The sequence below is a fragment of the Juglans regia genome, chromosome 1 (assembly GCF_001411555.2).
Source record: "Juglans regia cultivar Chandler chromosome 1, Walnut 2.0, whole genome shotgun sequence".
Taxonomy (NCBI): Eukaryota; Viridiplantae; Streptophyta; class Magnoliopsida; order Fagales; family Juglandaceae; genus Juglans; species Juglans regia.
Window position 1 is genome coordinate 39,507,631 of NC_049901.1, and position 19,494 is coordinate 39,527,124.

The 19,494-nt window shown below is 31.8% G+C and overlaps 2 protein-coding genes across 6 annotated transcripts; both read left to right on the top strand.

Annotated features, from left to right (window-relative positions):
• Positions 1 to 6,488: 6,488 nt before the first annotated feature.
• Positions 6,489 to 8,528, top strand: LOC108992660 (protein SODIUM POTASSIUM ROOT DEFECTIVE 2). 5 transcript variants are annotated; one of them, XM_018967266.2, is made up of 4 exons: positions 6,489 to 7,455; positions 7,591 to 7,666; positions 7,886 to 7,960; positions 8,132 to 8,205. In XM_018967266.2, coding segments are annotated over exons 1-4 (354 nt in total). In that variant the 5' UTR covers positions 6,489 to 7,254; the 3' UTR covers positions 8,134 to 8,205. The 5 variants fall into 5 exon arrangements, with proteins under 5 accessions (XP_018822811.1, XP_035551515.1, XP_018822810.1 ...); XM_035695622.1 differs by lacking the exon at positions 7,886 to 7,960 and having other exon boundaries at positions 6,496 to 6,943; positions 7,229 to 7,455; positions 8,132 to 8,528; XM_018967265.2 differs by lacking the exon at positions 7,886 to 7,960 and having other exon boundaries at positions 6,497 to 6,943; positions 7,122 to 7,455; positions 8,132 to 8,528.
• A 6,812-nt stretch (positions 8,529 to 15,340) lies between these two features.
• LOC109000172 lies at positions 15,341 to 19,494 on the top strand. Its single transcript, XM_035684467.1, has 2 exons — positions 15,341 to 15,998; positions 19,085 to 19,494. Exon 1 carries the CDS (start codon positions 15,543 to 15,545, stop codon positions 15,993 to 15,995), a length of 453 nt encoding a protein of 150 aa, XP_035540360.1. The 5' UTR covers positions 15,341 to 15,542; the 3' UTR covers positions 15,996 to 15,998; positions 19,085 to 19,494.

A 19,494-nucleotide genomic window follows, 5' to 3' on the forward strand; every position in this document is an offset into this window, starting at 1 on the left:
ATTCTTATATACGTATCATACGAGAAACAAAAGTCCGAACTGTAATCATGTGATGGGTACGGATGTCAATTATAAGGTAAACATACGTAAGATAATTTTTTAGACTTGCAATTAATCTCATAGTTCAAGGACTAATTACTCAGATCTAAAATTAAGAATTCATTTTTTTTAATAGTAACGCTACTGTACTTTTTTTTAATTATACTAACTAACTGATGTGACACAATTTAAATTATTTTATAGATCAATCATTTAAATGAAAAGTTACTTAATACGTGACACGTAGAATAATACGATTAAATAAAATAAAATTAAAATAAAAAATAATATTTAGAATCGTAAAATATATAAATATCAAATAAAATAAATAAATATGAGATTTATATAAAAAAATAATTTTTAATAATAAAATATACTTTAAAAATAAAAATATACATCACTTATATAACTCATGACTATATACATTATGAGTAATTCTACATACAACCGTGAAGTGCGTAACCGCCGCGTAATCGTTTTGAAAAAGAGTAGGGTCCACTATTAAAAAATTAATTTTTTTCATGTGGGTCCCATGTTTTATTCATTTTTTTCAAAGCGATTACGCGACGGTTACGCAATTCACGGTTGTAAGTATATTTTCTCATACATTATTATTCTATTTTTATTGAGTAAACACACGCATTCGGTATAGCTCAACTTTTATAACACGCTTTTGTTCACCCTTACGCATTCTTAAATCCACAAGATGACATTCTCACACGAGATTTGATGCTCTGTAAGATTGTTCTCGTGGCTTTCCCTCGAGTGTATGCCTCCTTTACTAATTCCTACAACGGTGAGCAGAAGTACATTTGTACCTTGGATATAAATATAACGTTGAGTGTTGGAAAACTAATACGATGGTATCTCTTGTCTCTTGACTGCCATCGCAATGGCAACAATTATTTTCATTAAAAAATGAGTTATCAGATAGAAAAATACGGGGATAAACATATTCTTACCGTTTGGTGAAGTTGATTTCACACTTGTACAGTTGGACTAAGGGTATTTGGATAGGAGCGGTGCTATTCTGTCGCTTCAACTGATCGCTCCAATCGATCGATAGGTTAAAATTATACATATATTTTTTAATTTTTTTTATTCATATTTTGTATCATTTTAAAAAATAATTAAAAAATATCAAAAAATATCAATATAATAATAGTCAATTCTTTAACTATTAAATAAAAATAATAAAAATATATGATGTGTCAAAATGAGGGGACAAGTTGAATAGATAAATTAGCATTTTTCTTTAGATAGTGAAATGAGATAATATATGAATAATAGTAAAATAATTTATAAATAGTAATGAAATAGTTTAAGTTGAGATATTATTTTATAAGGTCATGAGAAATGAGAGAGAAAAGTTAAATAAAATTATTTTTATTTTAATATTTGAAAAAATTGAATTATTTTTATATTTTATTTAGAAATTTTAAAAAAATTATAATAATTAGATAATAATTAAATAAAAAATAATTTAAAAATTAAAAATTAAAAATTAAAATTAAAAATATTTATATTTATGATATTTAAATATTGACACAAAATAAAATGAGATACGAAGAATTTTACTATCGAACCGGACGTTAATGGTACGAATTAAGATACATCTTCTGCCTTTCTGACATGTCAGATTAATCGGTATGACCTTACCATTGGGCTTGGTACTTTTGGGTCCATCCCCAGTCTCTTTTGCGGCCCACATGGAACTCAGGACGAGACATAGAAAGACATCGTAATTCAAAATGGGCTCTGTAATTCAAAATGGGCTCTAAGCCCATCCTTGTACAGGTAATCTCATTAATTTATGTTTCTTATTTTTCCTTGAGAAATTTATTATTTGTTCAGGAGGATCCTAATGGAAGGGACTCGTGGAAAGATGAATTAAAATGGGAAAAAAAATGACAAGTTAAACTGAACAGATGAATCTACTTGAAGAGATGATATTGCAATTTGTCGGTTGCGAAATACTCTAGTTATAAAGTAATTATACAAAAGTAATTTCATAAATTAATGTAGTTTGATGTAGTTTGTCAAATTATAAAATTATTTTTATTATAAAGTAGATCTAACAGATTACATTAAGTTACATCTTTTTTTGTAAGATTATTTTTATGTAATTTATTTGTGGACGTAGGCTTGTAGCACTCTTATTTCCCAAAAGGATAAAAAAAAAGGTTTTGTGGTTGTTTTAGCTCATATATTTAAAACAATAAACTTAAATCTACTGACATATATCGTTGCATTGAAGGGGAGTGAGTCATGTCAGGTTGTCTTCATTCCTTTTATCAACTTGGCATCGTGCTATACATTAATATGCCTAAGAAGCATCATCCATTGTCTATTTGCTTTCGGTGCAAAAATCGAGTACTCCTTCGATTTTTTCGCTGGCATTTGAGTTGTCTTCCCTTGTAGATCCGCCTGCAATTGTCTTCCCTTCGCTGGCTCATAGGTGTACTTGTCCCATCAATATATTTTTTGGTTTATTTCTAAATTTTAAGATTTATAGTTTAAAGATCACGAGAACTATCTAGTTAGATCTATTATTGTTTGTGTAAATAAATTGGGAGCAGTGTTTACATTATACACTATCTATATAGTATAATTTAATTTATAAAATTCAAATTTTAAAATTTATATTTTAAATTAAATTATATCGTGTGAATAATATATTATGTAAAGACTATTAAATAGAATTATTTATAATCTTGATTTGTCAATTATCATCTTGATTCTCAATCGAAGAAGCTATCACTAGCTAGAAGCTAAGAAAGCCTAGATGAACTTAGAACTTGCAGCTGGACGGCCTAGAATGGACCTTATGAACAAGGTCCTGTAGCCGGATCATGGGTTTGTACCGTTAATATATTTTTATTTTTTTAAATAAAAAATATACATTAGCGGACAAAATTAACAGGCAACATGGCATTTTCCTATGAACAATATTCCCAATTGAAATTTTACATGATCAGGTGGTTGCATGTAGAGATGTAATTGGTCCGGTTTGATTTAGTTTTAGATAAAATTTAGGATTGAATCGATATGTACTGGTTTTATATTTTTCAAAATCGATTACGTACAGGTTATCCTCCTAAACAGGTACTTCCAGTCATTTTTTCAGTTTTTTTAAAATGTAAATTTCACAATTTATCATTAAAAATTTGTTTATAAAAAAAAAATTATTTGAAAAAAATTATTTGATACTTTTATTAATATATTAAACTATATAATAGTATTAATATTAGACTATTGGTATAGTTATAAGTTATATATTAATATTAGTTATAAACTTTTAGTGATTTAGTATTAACATTTTATGTAATAATTTATAAATTATAATAAGAAATTATTTCATATATGAATATATATGTTATATATAAAATTTCACATAAAAATTTATAATTATACATTATATATAAAACTTATATATATTAATATTTAATATATATATAATATTTTGTATAAAACTTATATATAAAAATATTATTTTTTATTTTTTTTAATCAATCGGTCCGGTCCAAAAAATCCCAAAATCGGAACCGGCCGGTTTTTTCGTTTTAAAAACCGGTTTTGGATTGGACTGGTTCAAAACCGGTAAAACCGGTCCGGTTCGGTCCGATCCAATCCGATTTTTCAGTTTGAGTTTACACTCCTAATTGCATGGAGTGGTTAGTAGCACTCTTGACTTATCAACTTGGCTAAAAGACCTAAAAGTACTTATTGGATTAATAAAAAGAATTTGTTTATATTTATTTTTAAAATATTTATGTTTATATAATGTTTAGATTATCGATCTCGAATAACCTATTTTTATCGTTAAATGCATCTTTGTTACGGGGCTATCATCCAGACTTGTAACATTATATTTCTGATAAATCTCAAATCTAATTCCAAATATACTAAAAACTTTTAAGTTAATTTTGCCCAAAAATTTTTCTGAAAAAAAGAATATATATATATATATATATTAACATTGCTTGTAATCTTTTGAACTTCGTTGAAATTTTCTTCTAATTTTTTCCAACTTTTCTAAAATTACCTTGAGCTCCTTTAACGTTTTGTACTCCGAGCCCAAAAAAGGTTAGTAAAGTCACCGGCGGAACTTGACCGCGCGCAAATATCTATATTTGGAGAAGTGAAGCTAAGCCGAGCTGTCTTATTATGTAAGAAAAGGGCACCTATAATGAATACCCTTTCACATTCTCTTAGTAGTTATACAATGATTCTTAAACTATTTCATGAAACTTAATGATTGGTCATTAAGGGCCAGTCGGAGGTTATATTTAGAAGGACTATTTACATAGCTCCTCTCCCCTTTGGATGAAACTGGCATCACAAACAAGAAATCTCTATCTCAAATGGTTCTCTCTAATCTTGACATTTAGGTAGTAGAATATGTGAGTGTTGTTCTAGTATTTTCACATAACACACTCCACCATCGATACAGGAGATTCCGGATGAACGACGACAATGGCGACGAAGAATTTGTAAAACAACCACACTAGATCTTAAATATTTACGATAAGATAATATCGATTTCGCTGTATAGTTTGATCTAATATTTCTAACATATTCCAATAAGCAGAGCTGAATTTTTAACAGTCTATTAATACATGATCATCATGTGATTTATACGTACTCAACTATGGGTAATTTTTATGATAATTATCGGAAAAAGTCAGTCTGTAATCCTGAAAAAAGGGCTAGGATCATTTGGTGGCCAGCCATGCATATTCCTGTTTTTCTTATGGGCCGGGTCCCTTTGAAGGAATTAAAACCGATTGCCGTCATGTGATGTATGTTGTTGCCACTCTTACTATGACCGAATTAAAACTTCCTTAGTTTTGTACTATATAACGAAAGTGCTCCATGCACTACGTACGAAGGAGCTGGTTGGCTGGTGCAGTACAGTTGGCCATGAACAAAAACCTGACAACTTACAAAAATGAAAGAAAAAGATCTCGGCCCTCAAGTCATCATGATAAAGAGATAGATACTTCAGATCTACATCATTTATTACTGTCCATATCAATATTTCGAGCAATAAATTATTATGTAAGATCCACTTTATCTATGACTTCTTGCTTGAATTAGCAAGAATTTGAAGGATTTTTTTTTTTTTTTTAAGTAAAAGAATTTGAGGAAATATTGATTCAAAAAATGAAAGTGTACGTACTCGATCCCGTATAAAGATCCTCTATATAAAATTAATCGTATCTATTCAGTATAAAAACACATATAAAATATTCAGATCACGATTATTTCACTTATAAAAAATTATTCTTATCATTCATTATTTAAAGAATAATGATAGGGTTATTACTCTATTACTACTCAAATTGTATTTGATTTTTATTTTAATTTTTAATTTTACTTAATGATTAAGGAAGTGAATATTAATAAAATTATATATTTTTTTAATTTTTTCTTAATAATTAAGGATGATAAAAAAATACTTAAAAGAAAATAATAAAAAAATAAAAAAATTTGAAATGTGCTTGGGTAGTAGGTGGGTAGTGAATGGGTAGTAACCCTATCACTACCCTTATTTAAATTCTACTACCATACATACCACACATTATGAAAAACATATTTATACTTTATGAAAAAAAAATTATAAATGTAGAAGTGTGAAAGTGAATAGTAACTGATATATAGAAATTCATCTTTCACTTATATATATTATGCGTTAATAACTAAAGAGAAATGCTTTGAGACCTGAATTTATATCCTGAATGTTTTTTTTTTTTTACTTAATGATTAAGTAAATGTTTTTTAATGATGTTATAAATTTTTTTACTTTTTTTTTTAAATGTTTATGATGATTAAAAAAATATATAAAATAAAAAAAATAAAAAAATACATTTTACCTTTTCCATGGATTTTTGGGCTATATCGTTCGGGAGATATAGCATTACTCATAACTAAAATACCCTATGTTTATAGTAAATTAATGAAAACGATTCCATTGTATGTTCAAATGCATCCAAATGAGTACTCTCTTCATACCGAACAACTTTAACTGTTGCAGAGCCGAAGTCATGTGATCCAATCGTGAGAAACCATCATATCACATGGACCAACCTGTAGAGAAAAGATCCATTAATTAACAGAATCTTTCAATCATCTAATAATTCATAAAAACCTGTTGATGAGGTCATGGCCACCCAATAATTCAAGGCTTCATGCATGCATGTCCCATTGCCACTATACTATTTCTTTTTAATTATTATTAAAGACAATGACAAATATGTCAACACGTACAACTTCTAGTCTCATGCAAAGTGTTTTCAATTATTATATTCTATCCATTGCTCCACACCAAAGGCCACTTGAAAGAACTATTTCTTATATATCTCGTAGGGCTTCAAGTACTGATTTGAAAAATTAATGCTACGTACTAAAAGTTTGATTATTTTCTACGTTGGGTTACCAAAAATATTCCTCATCTCTGATATATGTACGTCTTCTACTTAACCTTTTTCTCACGAGGAATGCCTGCCCTTCCTTCATCATAAAATTCAGTGTCACTCTCTGAGTATCTTTTTCCCAATCTTGGGTACTTGGCTGGCTATCTAGCTTAGCCATTAATCACTTCATAAAGTTCAGTGTCACTCTCTCTTCCATTGGAGATCACTGATCCTCTTTTTACCTCTCGATCATCTGAAATAGGTTTAATCACTTTTAATGCACTCTGGGATTCTTTGATTAGCAGAACATTCTCATGATCAGGGAGACTCGCGAGTTTGGATATATGGAGAACTCGATCTCAAAACATGAGCTTTTTTGTAGTTCATCACATGACAAAATCTAGTTGGAGTATTGATAAGAGCTAAGAGCGCCCTTTTGGACTTCTGGATCACGGTCTACATTTTTTGACCAATTGGTTACATCTGAGGTACTGGTGATCTTGCTAATTGGTAATTTTTTTCTTCATAGGCTTCATTGGGTCTTGTTCAACTTTTGTTTCCCCCAATGAATATTTGACGTTTAGCTCCTTTGTTCCCCCCCACCCCCCTCTGTCTCTCTGTCTCTCTCTCTCTCTCTCCACCCTTACATAATATTCTCAATACAAGTACTCTGCCGTGGACTTTATATTACCGAAGCAGTTGGTTAAGTAGGTAAGAAGGTTTTGGTTTCTTATGCGGGGAGATTCTGTTTACCTTTGGATTTGTCTGATCAGTGAGTAAGAACTTGATCTAGTTGAAAATGGGGAAGCTCAACTTTGGGAGGGCGTTAGAGTGTTTTTTTCTTTCATCTTGTTCAAGCCCTTGCTTCTGCATGAACTCTATGGAAAGCCAAGACGAGTTTGAGACTAGGTCATTGATCGCAAGTGACAAAGGCCAGCTGCCGAGATTGAAAGATTTCGTTGCTGGAAGCCAGACCTTGGCTTTTCAATTGAAGCCCAAGGTGAGGTTCTTTTCTCTGAGCTTTCTTTTTCCACACAGAGAGAGAGAGAGAGAGAGAGAGAGAGAGAGAGAGAGAGAGAGAGAGAAGAATTACTAGTTTTTACAATTTCCGTTGTGTTGATCATGAACTGTGCAGACGGTGATGCTAAGGGTGTCCATGCACTGCCATGGTTGTGCAAGAAAAGTTGAGAAACACATCTCAAAGATTGAAGGTGCGTAAAAATGGGCTTTTTACAATTTTGTTTTTCCCTTTCTCTAAAGATCAGCTATTTGAACAGTTCTTATTTGAGACTGTAATACAATTTCTTCAACTATTTTTTAACAAATTCATAAAAAAAAAAAAAAAGAAAAAAAAGAAGCAATTTCCCTATGGTTTCTCTTTCCTCTTCTTTCTCGTGATTAACGGGCATTGAATGCCAATGATGAATCAGGTAATCCCACAAAAGGAAAGATCAATGCTGTGAAAAAGCTTTGTGTGTTCGTTTCTGTGTATGCAGTTTTTGAATGTGAGTAAAAAAGACCACAAGATCGAATCACAAACCAGACGAAACCAAAGCATATATATGAGACTTGTTTTCCTAATGTTAACCTTAACTTGGCTTTGATTTCTTCCATGTTGACTTTGCTGGAAACTGAACTTTCCGATCTCTTTCTCTCCCTGATCTCCTAAAAAACAGGAGTGACCTCGTACAAAGTAGACTTGGCAAGCAAGATGGTGGTTGTCATCGGAGACATTCTTCCTTTGGACGTGCTGGAGAGTGTCTCTAAGGTAAAAAACGCAGAGCTTTGGAACTCTCCATCTTGATCAATGATCGAACAACAGTTTTCGAACCCAAATTGCTAATCCACCCACAGAAAGAGAAGAAGACATTAAACAAATGCTCTCATGTATCTTTTATGGTTGTCATTAATGTACACTACTACATATATCAAATACGTGTTAGTTCCTGTTTGCTGTCCTGATCTTCTGCAGGAAGAGGGAAACAAAAGTCTGCATCCCTCCATGAATCTGCATGCTATCTTGAGCTCAAATGCAGTATCATGTAAATAGTTATTTGCAAACAAATTAATATATTTCCGGCTGATTTTAAGTAAAAATTAATAGATGTGTAAGCAATGCGATTTTTCATCCTAAAACACATTATCATCCTCAGTCGAACACGTTAATGTATCATACTTCAAATGCCAGCTTCTTCAATCAATTAATTTATATTAACTGATACTCACTTAATATCTGTAACATCAGCATGTGTGACATGTTTGAATTTAGATGAATGATTGTATTCCTCTATGCAAATAAGGCCTCTTGGATTTAGATAGGATTTCATCTCATTTCATCTCGTCTCATCGATACAACTTTCTTAAATTCTCATACAAAATATAATAAACAATTCAACTTTTTTAAATCTTAAAACAATAATAATATTAAAAAATAATATTTTAATAATATTTTATTCAACTCATTTAAAATCATCTCATCTTATAGACCTCATTTAGTACACAGTTCAGATCATATGAGATGTTTTTTTGAAAGTATAAAATATTGTTATAATATAAAATTTTAATATTATTTTTATTTTATGATTTGAAAAAGTTGAATTATTTATCATATTTTATGTAAAAATTTAAAAAAATAATAAAAATAATATGAGATGAAATAATTTTATATAACCAAACCAGCCTAAATGTTCATTTTAGTTTTGATCCAATCTAGTGTCGTGAAATAACAAAAGCAACCTTATGGCGACTAGTCTTTAAAGAATGGGTTCATAGGTTCTAAGGGAATAAGCACACAAGCCCAAAAGCAATGATCCATAATCCATAATCCATAATCCATTTGAATCCGACCCTTTAGCCTGAACAACAAAACCAAGGCACATAAGTCAACGTGAGTGGATTCTAACCACGAAACATTATTTATAACATCTATAATTATTGAAGCAAGTAGTTTATGTCTACATTAATTGATATGTCAATATGGTCATTCAGGTGTAACTTAATTTGAAAGATAATGCCAATAAATATTAAATTATACATTTGAAATCTATAAATACTTTAGTTACAAATAAATCTCACAAAAATAAATTCACAAACTAATATGATTTGATAATATTAATAGATTGTAAAATTATTTTTATTGTAAAGTAAATCTAATGTATCATATAAAGTTATGTCAATTTATAAATTTACTTTTATAAAATCTCTTTATAAGTATAACAATTCTCTTAAAACTTTAAGAGTTTAGAAAAAAAAAAAAACGCAATTACAGTCCACCTTTGTTAAAAGGCCAACAAAAGAAAGGTAAATTAGAAATTCATGGTAAATGTAGGAAAGTTTAGATTGCGTTTGGATGTTAAGGTGATCTTAGATAATTTGAGTTGATTTGTGAATAGTAATATTGTGTAGGTCCTATTGATATGTGTTTGAATGTATAAAATAGATTGTGATGAATTTAACTTTTTATGAGAAGTTGAAAAAGTAATAGATCTCATCAATGATTAATTTGAGATGATTTGAAGTATGTTTGCCAACCTTAGACTATGTTTGATAAATGAAGTAATATGAGAATACACTATTTTATTATTATTTATAAACTATATATTATTATTTTTTATTATCCATTACTTTTTTTTTTTTATTACTAGTTATAAATCATCTAGACCACTTCAACGTACAAACGTAAATACCAATAGGAGATGGGTTGTGGGGGCCGCTACTGCCCATGCTTTGCTCTCCTCTGCTGGCCCATCAACAATAATAATGCTTGCCTTTCTTTCTGAGTTCTTCTGCCCAAAGCCTAATTTACTACTAAATTGAGAACCATGCTCAGGCAAATTAACGTCAGACATACCAATCATTATTTGTTGTTTTTTTGCGCTTTTTTTTTGGGTAGAAAGTAAAATAGTTTTTCTTTACTTTTTGTCAATTATTAAGAAGGACAATGTTAGGATGTACATCAAATATCCATTCTAAATATGTACATTAGCGTAAATGAGTTTTTTTTATTTCAACATTTTTAACTATTAAAAAAATAAAATAAAATAAAATAATATGAGTGAGCACATTTAATAAATATATTTAAAAGTCGTACTATTATTTTTTTATAAAAAAAAAATCAATATTGACTTTAATGACTTGCATTGGATTAGACAATATATAATTATTCTGACTTTTAATTACAGTAATTGAAAGAGATTCAATAAATTTGGCCTCAACTATAAAAAGGGCATTTTAATTTTTTATTCTTATTTCACCAATCCGAATAAAAGTTTATATAAAGTTAAATTAACAACTCCATAGAATTTTAAATATTTACTATTAGATTCTCACTTGCAAATAAAAATTATTGAAAATATAAATAAATAATAATAATCTAATTAGAATGAATAATATAACCGTTATGTTTTAAAAAAATTCATAAAAAAATGCATATTATAAATTATAATAATTAAAATAAAATATATTTTTATTTAATTAAAAAATAAAATAAATAATATTTTATCATTATATAGAATTTAGATGGATAAACTAATATAAAATTATATTTCAAATAGGATAAACAAAAGATAATAAATGTGATATTAGGCAACATTTTTATTTTTTTTTTATAAACTTGATTCATTCATAATAGATCAAACAACAGAAGAAAGTACAAACTCCGTCCCAAAACGAAATAAACAGTAATGATTACATCAAATTAGAATCTATAAACACCCTACTAGAGATAAAATTCGAATAAGAGTGCCACCGTTGATGTGTAGAAGATCAATCTATTTGGCATGTTGAGCTAGTAGGTGTGCTGCCTTATTACCTTGTTTTCTCACATGAATGACATCAAACATTTAAAAGCAGTATAAAATACACTGAATCTCCATGATCAAAGGCTCCTGAGATGTAATATTGTGAACTTGAGAATTTATAGCTTCAAGAACTGTCAAAGAATCCCCTTCCAGTTTTAATCTTGTATACCCCATGTGTAAAATCATCTGTAGACCTCTTAATATTGCTAAAGCTTCAATATCATCTATTGAAAAACTCCCAACTTCCTTCCTACTTGAAGCAAACAAAACAATCCATTTATCATCCCTAAAAATTGTCCCCACTCCAGCAGCTCCAATCTCCCTAAAGAGAGCCCATCAAAATTCAATTTAACAAAACCAACTGGTGGAGATTTCCATGATAAAATCCTTTCTTTTCTCAACACTTCTTTAAAATTAAAGCTAGCTACATACTTAATATAATGATCAACATATACTTCAAGAGAGTGAGTTGTTGTCTCAAATAAGCTTTGGTTTCTAAGTTTCCTCACATCCCAAGCAATAGTAATAAATGATAAAACCAAAGATTACACACTAACCCATCAAAGCAAGTAGTAGTACAAAAGAGAGGAAACACTTGACTACAATGAGATAACCAGATCGGAGTTACCTTTGAGCATAAACACAAAACATGAAGCTGATCCTCTATTTGAGTGTTGCAAATTCCACACAATCCTTCTGACAACACACCCCGCTTCAATAAGTTTCACTTCGTTGGTAGACTATTTCGACTAGCCCTCCATGCAAAAATTTTTTACCTTTGGAAGTAGATCCAAATGCCACAATTTTTTTCCAATAAGTTGGATACTTTCTGGACTCCATACTTTCCATCTGATCAGGTTTTGAATTAAGTCTCAACCTAAAATGATAACTAGATTTGGCAGTGTATTGTACACTCTTATTTTCCTTCCAAACAAACTTATCCATAGCCTAAAAATGCAAAGAAGTTTGTAAAATGGAAGCTGCCACAAAAGAGGAAAAAGCTTTTTGTACCAAATCATGATTAGTCATGAATCTGGATTAGTCATGATTCTCCATCCTTGTTTTGAAAGAAGCGCATGATTAATAGTTCCAAATCCCTAAAATCCATACCATCATGCAGTTTAGAAACACATAATTTACTCCAACTAATCTAATGCATTTTACATTCAGATCCTCTTTGACCCCACCAAAATCGAGCAAACACATGTTTCAATTCTTTAAACAACACTTTGAGCAGTTTGAAACAACTCATAGTGAATGTAGGAAGATTTTTGGCCACAACTTTAATCAATATCTCTCTACCCGCTTGTGATATCAATTTTTCTTTCCACCCTTGTAGTTTATTCTAAATACGATACTTCAAGTCTTGGAAAGTTTCTGTTTTGGAGCGCCCTACAAAAGATGATAATCCCAAATAATGATAACGTGTTTGAATAGAGACCACATGTCATATATCCTTAATAGTTTCAACTTCTTCAAAATCCACATTTCTACTTAGCAATATCAGTTTTTTCCAAATTTAATTGTTGTCTAGAAGCCTATTCATAAATTTATAAAAACCTCATAATAGCTCCATTTTCAGTCACAATAGCTTTGCAAAATAATAAACTATCATTATCGAAGAACAAATGGCTAATAACTAGTGCAACTTTACAAATTTTAATCTCCGTTAACACTCTCCTATTCACGGCATCTTGAATAAGAGCATATAATCCTTCCACACACAAGACAAACAAGTATGGTGATAATGATTTCCTTGTCGAATACCCCATGGTGAACAAACGATGAAGAGGGCATACTATTTATTAAAATCTTATAAGAAACTAAAGAGATACATGACAAAATCAGCACTACCCATTTAGAATCAAACTCCATTTTGACTAACACCCTTTCAAGGAACTTCTACTCCAACCTATCATAAGCCTTACTCATGTCTAATTTAATTGACATAACACCACATTTTCCCCTCATTCTCCGTTTTATAGAATGTACAACCTCATATGCAAGAATAATATTATAAGTAATAATTCTTCTTGGTACAAAAGTTGATTGGCTAGAGGAGATAATGCTTGGCAAATTTAATTTCAACCTATTAGCAATCGTCGTAGTAATTATCTTATAAACCACATTGCATAAACTAATAGGTTGAAAATCTTGAGTTTTTTCAAGCTTATTTTTCTTTGGAATAAGGACAATAAAAATGTCATTCAACTCCTTACGAATTATCCCTTGATGCAGAATAGACAAAATTGTGTTGCTAACCTTTTCCCCCACTATGTGCCAATATTTTTGAAAAAAGACCTATGACATCCCATATGGGCCCGATGCTTTCATAGGTTGCATTTAGAATAAAGCTTCTTTAACTTCCTCAACAGATTAGGACTTTAATAGTGATTGATTCATCTCATTAGTAACTTTTTTTGCAAAATATTTGTAATTGGATCCATCATGTTAGGATAAATAGTGGAAAATAGATTTGAAAAATAGGGAACCATAACCTCATCCAATTCCTCTCTCCCTCTTTCCATACACCCCTCACATCTTGAAGTTTAGAAATATGATTTTTGTTTCTTCGCTGAAAAGCTTTATAATGAAAAAATTTCATATTTTTATCACTCGAACGTAACCACAACGCCCTAGATCTCTACTTTCATATAATTTCCTCATGTTCCAATAATAAATTAATATCATATTTAAGCCCCCTGATTTCTGAAACTGTATCAGAATCAGGAACTAATCTATACATTCAACCCTATTTTCTATCAATTGCTTTTGAATTCTACCAAACTGTTTATACTTCCAAGATTGGAGCTAGAGTTTACAACAAGATATAGACTCATTCAAATCATCAACTAATACCTCATTAGTACATTTACCCCATATAGAAGCAATAATTTCTTCCCATCTCATTGCCCCAATCCACATAGATTCAAATGTGCAAGGCTTTCAACCCCTAGCATCTTGGATCATAAACTAAACCAGTTGTATCAAGCAATAAACAATTATGATCAAAATGTGTGACCATAAAATTACTGACTTTCATAGATGGATACAAAGAAAACCAATCGAAGTTAGCAATAAATCTATCTAATCTCTCGTGAATATTATTCCTTATATTAGACCATGTAAAATAATGCCGCTTTGTGTTTATACTTTGCATATGACAATAATCCAAAGCCTATCTAAAATCCCTCATTTTCCATAGGACTGTTCATCTGGATTTCGACCCAGACCGGAACCTAGGTTTCAAAACCGAGCCGGAACCCAAGTTTTAGGTTGCACATTTTTTTTTAAAATCAAATGCTGCATGTTATTAATATTTTTTCATGAAAAGTTTATTTCCAACCTCAGTCATAAGTTGTCTTGAGCAATTGAAAATACTTGAGATTGATGATAATGGGGTGAAGGAAATTGTTGCAGTTGAAGAAGGAGTAGGAAAAGCAGTAGCTAGCTGCTTGGTGTTCCCTTGAGTAACTAATTTTACATCTTAACAAATTATAAAGGAGTGCATGTTTCAAAATGTCTGATGTTGAAAGAAAGTAAATTAAAGGATGTGAGAAAGTTGTAAACCGAAAAAAAAAAGAAAAAAAGTGTCGGGTTTAAAATCCAGTATCCAAACCGGGTGTACTCGGGTTTTTTATGCGGGTACCCGCCTGGATTTGTTCCGGGCCGGAACTTGTAATTGAAACTCATACATTATCCGGGTTCCAGATTGGGTTGGGTTTTATAAACAAGCCTAATTTGCCATTCACGTCGATTCCTACTCCTTATTTTTCTCATTTAAAATCTCCTCGTTAAAATCACTAAAACAGAGTCATGGACTCTCAACAGACAGAAATATTTTTTATCAATGCTCAAATTTCCTTTCTACGACTCACCACTGGGTGTCCATAAACAGCAGTAATTCTCCATTTGGTTTGTAAATTTACATCCACCAGCCAGGCATCAAAATGATGTTTGTAAATCTGCACAATCGGATAACGTTCCCCCCTCTCTACTTTTCTCCCCCCATCTGTTAACTTGGCGACGTCGTTTTGCCAATCGTTTTGTTTCCTACTCCGCCCCCTGACATCGGGATAGCAGGAGGTTGTATAGCAGCAGTCTTTGACAAAATCAAAGACGGAATTCCTTATCTCCTTTGGTGTCAGTTGCTACAACGTGCCAACGCATACACCAAAAGCAAACCAGAGAAATAAAGGCATATAAGAAAGCAGAGTCTGCACACGTCTCAGACTCTCATTTTTCCGAGTAAAAAATTTACAAACCTCAACTAAACGAAAATAGCACTATGGCCACAAAATGTCTCATTTTCTCCTTCTACACCCTCTTCCTTCTCCTTCTCCTCTTACCTTTCTCTTCCCAGAACCCGACTCCAGCCCACTCTGAGCTCACGAACTATGGCTTCCCCATCGGCCTTTTACCTTCCTCCGTTCTCGGCTACTCCGTTAATACTACCACTGGAGACTTTTCCGTCGACCTCGGCGGCTCCTGCAAGGTTACTCTCCCGCCGGACAACTATTTGGCCACCTATTCAAAGAAAATAACCGGCAAGATCGTGGCTGGTAGAATAGCCGACATCGATGGTATCCGGGTCCGAGCATTTTTCAAGTGGTGGTCCATCACCGGGATCCGGTCCAGCGGCGATGACTTGGTGTTCGAGGTCGGTATGGTCACCGCCAAGTACCCCTCCAAGAATTTCTACGAGAGCCCGGCTTGCGAGGGAAAGCACTCTGCTTCCTGAGAGGTTTGGGTCTTTGACATTCAATTTGATTCAGCCTTCTTAGGGTTTCGGTTTGGGCAAGTAATTTGCGGGCAGGGTTTTTTTTTTTTGCATGGATAGATATTTGTGGTGTCAATTAATTGTTCATTGCTTAAGTTGAACACGATGTTTTATTAAATTATTGAATATCTCTTTCATTTAATTAGTTATCCATTGTTCTTCCTTTATATAAAAGGGAACCGAATTTGAGCTCTCTGTCTCGATTTTTTCCTGAATTTTACCTGAATGTGCTGCATGGTATGGATGAAACAGGATTTTGCTATTCACCGAATCACCAGCCACTATTCATCTAAAATTTGTACTCTTCCTGAAGAAACTTCCAAATGCCGTCATCTATAATTAATAAGCATCTATTCACTTCACTCCCTCCAATATGTACTCTTCCTGAATAAACTTCCAAATTGCAAATGATGGCGTTGCCGGAAAGTTCCCAAATTTGTTGCTATGCTCTGAGGGTTGCCTAGTCTTTACCAATTGTACTTATACGGGTGGTTTCTTCGGGCACTACCTTTGACCGTGAATCCCTTTTGTTTGTCTTTTTTTGACAATATGTTTAAAACTCCATCTCAATAATTTGTACTTGGTACAAATGATATGTGAAAGCTCGTACAATTCATAAATATACCAAAGAAAATTAAAAAACCATTTACAGAATATTCTATATCTATTCACTTTTATTATAATAGTAAATAAGGTTATTTATTTCTATAAATTTCCATTTCATCCTTTCAAAATATCTAAACAAGATTTGCATTGATTCCATTCCATTTTATTCATTTCCTTTCCATTAATTATACCCATTCAATTCCATTCCATTCATTTTTCCCCTTATTTTTTTTTATTCCATTCCATTCCTTTTTTTTTATATAAGTAAATAAATTATATTAATCAAAGAATAGGCAAACCTGATACAATGTATAGTTTGCCCTAGCTAAGTTGGAGCAATAGAGATAAGAAAATCATGAAAATCTAGGCCATTAAAGTCAACAGCAATGACCCAAGTACAAAGAGTTCTAATAAAAAAAGCTTTCAATTCCTCCATCGATCTCTCTTTGTCCTTGAACGTCCGTTCATTGCGCTCCTGCCACAAACACCACATGATGCATATAGGGATCATTCCATTCCTTTATAAACTCCTAAACAAAGCCTAAATGGGTTTTTGGAGATTGACCATTCCATATTATTGTAACCTATACGTTAGTTGGTGGTATGATATCATTTGTTGTGGCTTGATATATTTCAGCCTTTTGACTTGTGATTGCCTTTTGCTTACTGAATTCTCTTGGTTTAAACTAAGACTTTTTTATCCGATCCTTGTATTCCCTAGCTCCAGTCCTTGTATTCCCTTGCGCGCCAGCACATTTGAACAAAACAAATCCTGTATAATACTAATATGGAATGGTCAATCTCTATGACATAAGAATGATTTAAGAGGGTGTTAGGCAGATTTATTTAGGCCTTTTAGGTACTTTCGGTAGGATTTGGGTGTGTTACATTTTTTTTAGCTCATTTGTGCTGATAAGTTCCTTGTGTGTATTGTTTAGGTTTTTTAATAAGTAATTATTGTTTATTGTTGGCCATAGTAGAATACCATTTTCCTGCCAGATTTTTTTAAATGGGTTAAGTTGTTTATGACTGTTACTTATTGTTGAACATGGTAAAATACCATTTCCAGCCATTTGTGTGGATTTTTAATTATTTCTTAAATTGGATCATGCAATTTTGGATCCTTTTGTTATATTCTTGTTGTACTTGGACTACACCTTTACGTTTTTAAAGAAAATTTTCAATTACTTGTAAAAAACAAGTCTGGTATCATGGGTATCCTTAACTTTCCAGCTTGGTGTTTCTCTTATCTTTACTATCTTTATGGAAGTAGGGGGTCTGAAAATTGTACTTGTATGTATTGGCAAAAAGTGTCAACAAATCTTAACAATTAGAGTCATGACACATTGACAGCATTTCCAAATAACTACTGGATATGCACAACTTGAGGATTTGACGACCTACGACAGTGACCCATTCAAGAAGTAAAGAAATAAAATAAGTTACACATTAAAATATACAAAGAAAAAAAAGAGTAATACAAATTGGACTAGAATACCCAAAAATCTCACGACAGGGTGTTGTCCCTTGACGCAAGAAGCAATTGTGCTAGTGTTTGGTTTTCAACTTCTGCTAATTTCTATGCTTTTTCAAATTTTTATTAGTTTCAAATTGAGTGTTAAGGTTGCCTATTAATTGGACTGCAAATGTGAAATTTGACTGCAGTAGCGATTAAAAGTATTCATGTTCAGATTGGACTTTGTACAGGCTGTTGGTAGGAATACTTTGCCATGTTCTCTTATTTTTCTATTTGGTTATGGAGAATCGTTGGGTGCACTTTTGGGTAGGCGCTTCACAGAAAGCTTGAGTGCTTGTTTGTGAATTCTCAAAGCTGGAGACTCAGTTTTGGGCCCATTTGTTTACTGCTGTACATGGTTGCGGTGCTGATCAAGTCAATTACTATAGTCCTGGATCAGGATAATCCTGAGCTATATGTTTCTAAGAGCCTGAAGTCCCTATATCTTTGTATCTTTGTATTCTTATCCGTGAAAAAAAGAGCCTGAAGTCATGTTGATAAGAATATGGTTTTTTATTTTTGGGGCGCGTGGGGTTTTGGAACTTGAATTGGGCCCATGAGTCATTGTTTCTACTTCTAAACAAAAAAAAAAAAACTCGTTGAAAAGGTCTCAAGATTCTATTCTATTTTTATTTCATTTTAATTTTTTTTTTCTCAAATTTGACTTGATGTTCCTTCACCTTCAAGCTATCTTATATATGATAATTAAAAACTGAGTGAATCTTTCTGCTTCTCTGTACTCGAGTGTTAGGCATTGTATCACCATCTTCTCTGCTTCTCTGTACAGTATTTGGATGCATAAAGTAGGTAGTAGCGGTTAATCAATTGACTTAATGAATGTTGAACTATAATGGATACCCATTATAACATCTTTTTGTGAATAAATTGGCAGCATACTTACTTTTAAATTGGTTCCCCTCTTTTGCAGGGCATCTATTTGCTGCTTCATTGGACTAAAAGATGGGGGTAGTGACATAGTGTCTAAGCATAAGTCTGAAAAGTACCTATGGAATCAGAGTAGAGTGTTAGCAGCACGTAGAGTCTGAATTGTGGGTAATAAATTCGAATTTTCCTGTCTTGTTATGTGTATAACTCCACTGTGTATCTGCAGTCATTATTCCACTTTGTCCTTATTTTATAGAAAAGCACAGGAACTCTGCACTTTGCACCCAAAATTATCAAAACTAGCACATTATTACACTCTCTCACTCCCAAAAAATGATACTTGGCACTGCGCCATGCATGTTGAATGCATAAAGTGCTTGAAGATATAATCTGTCAATTTGAATTGCTTAGAGCCTTAATAATTTAAAGATGCAGTGTATATTTATCTTTTTA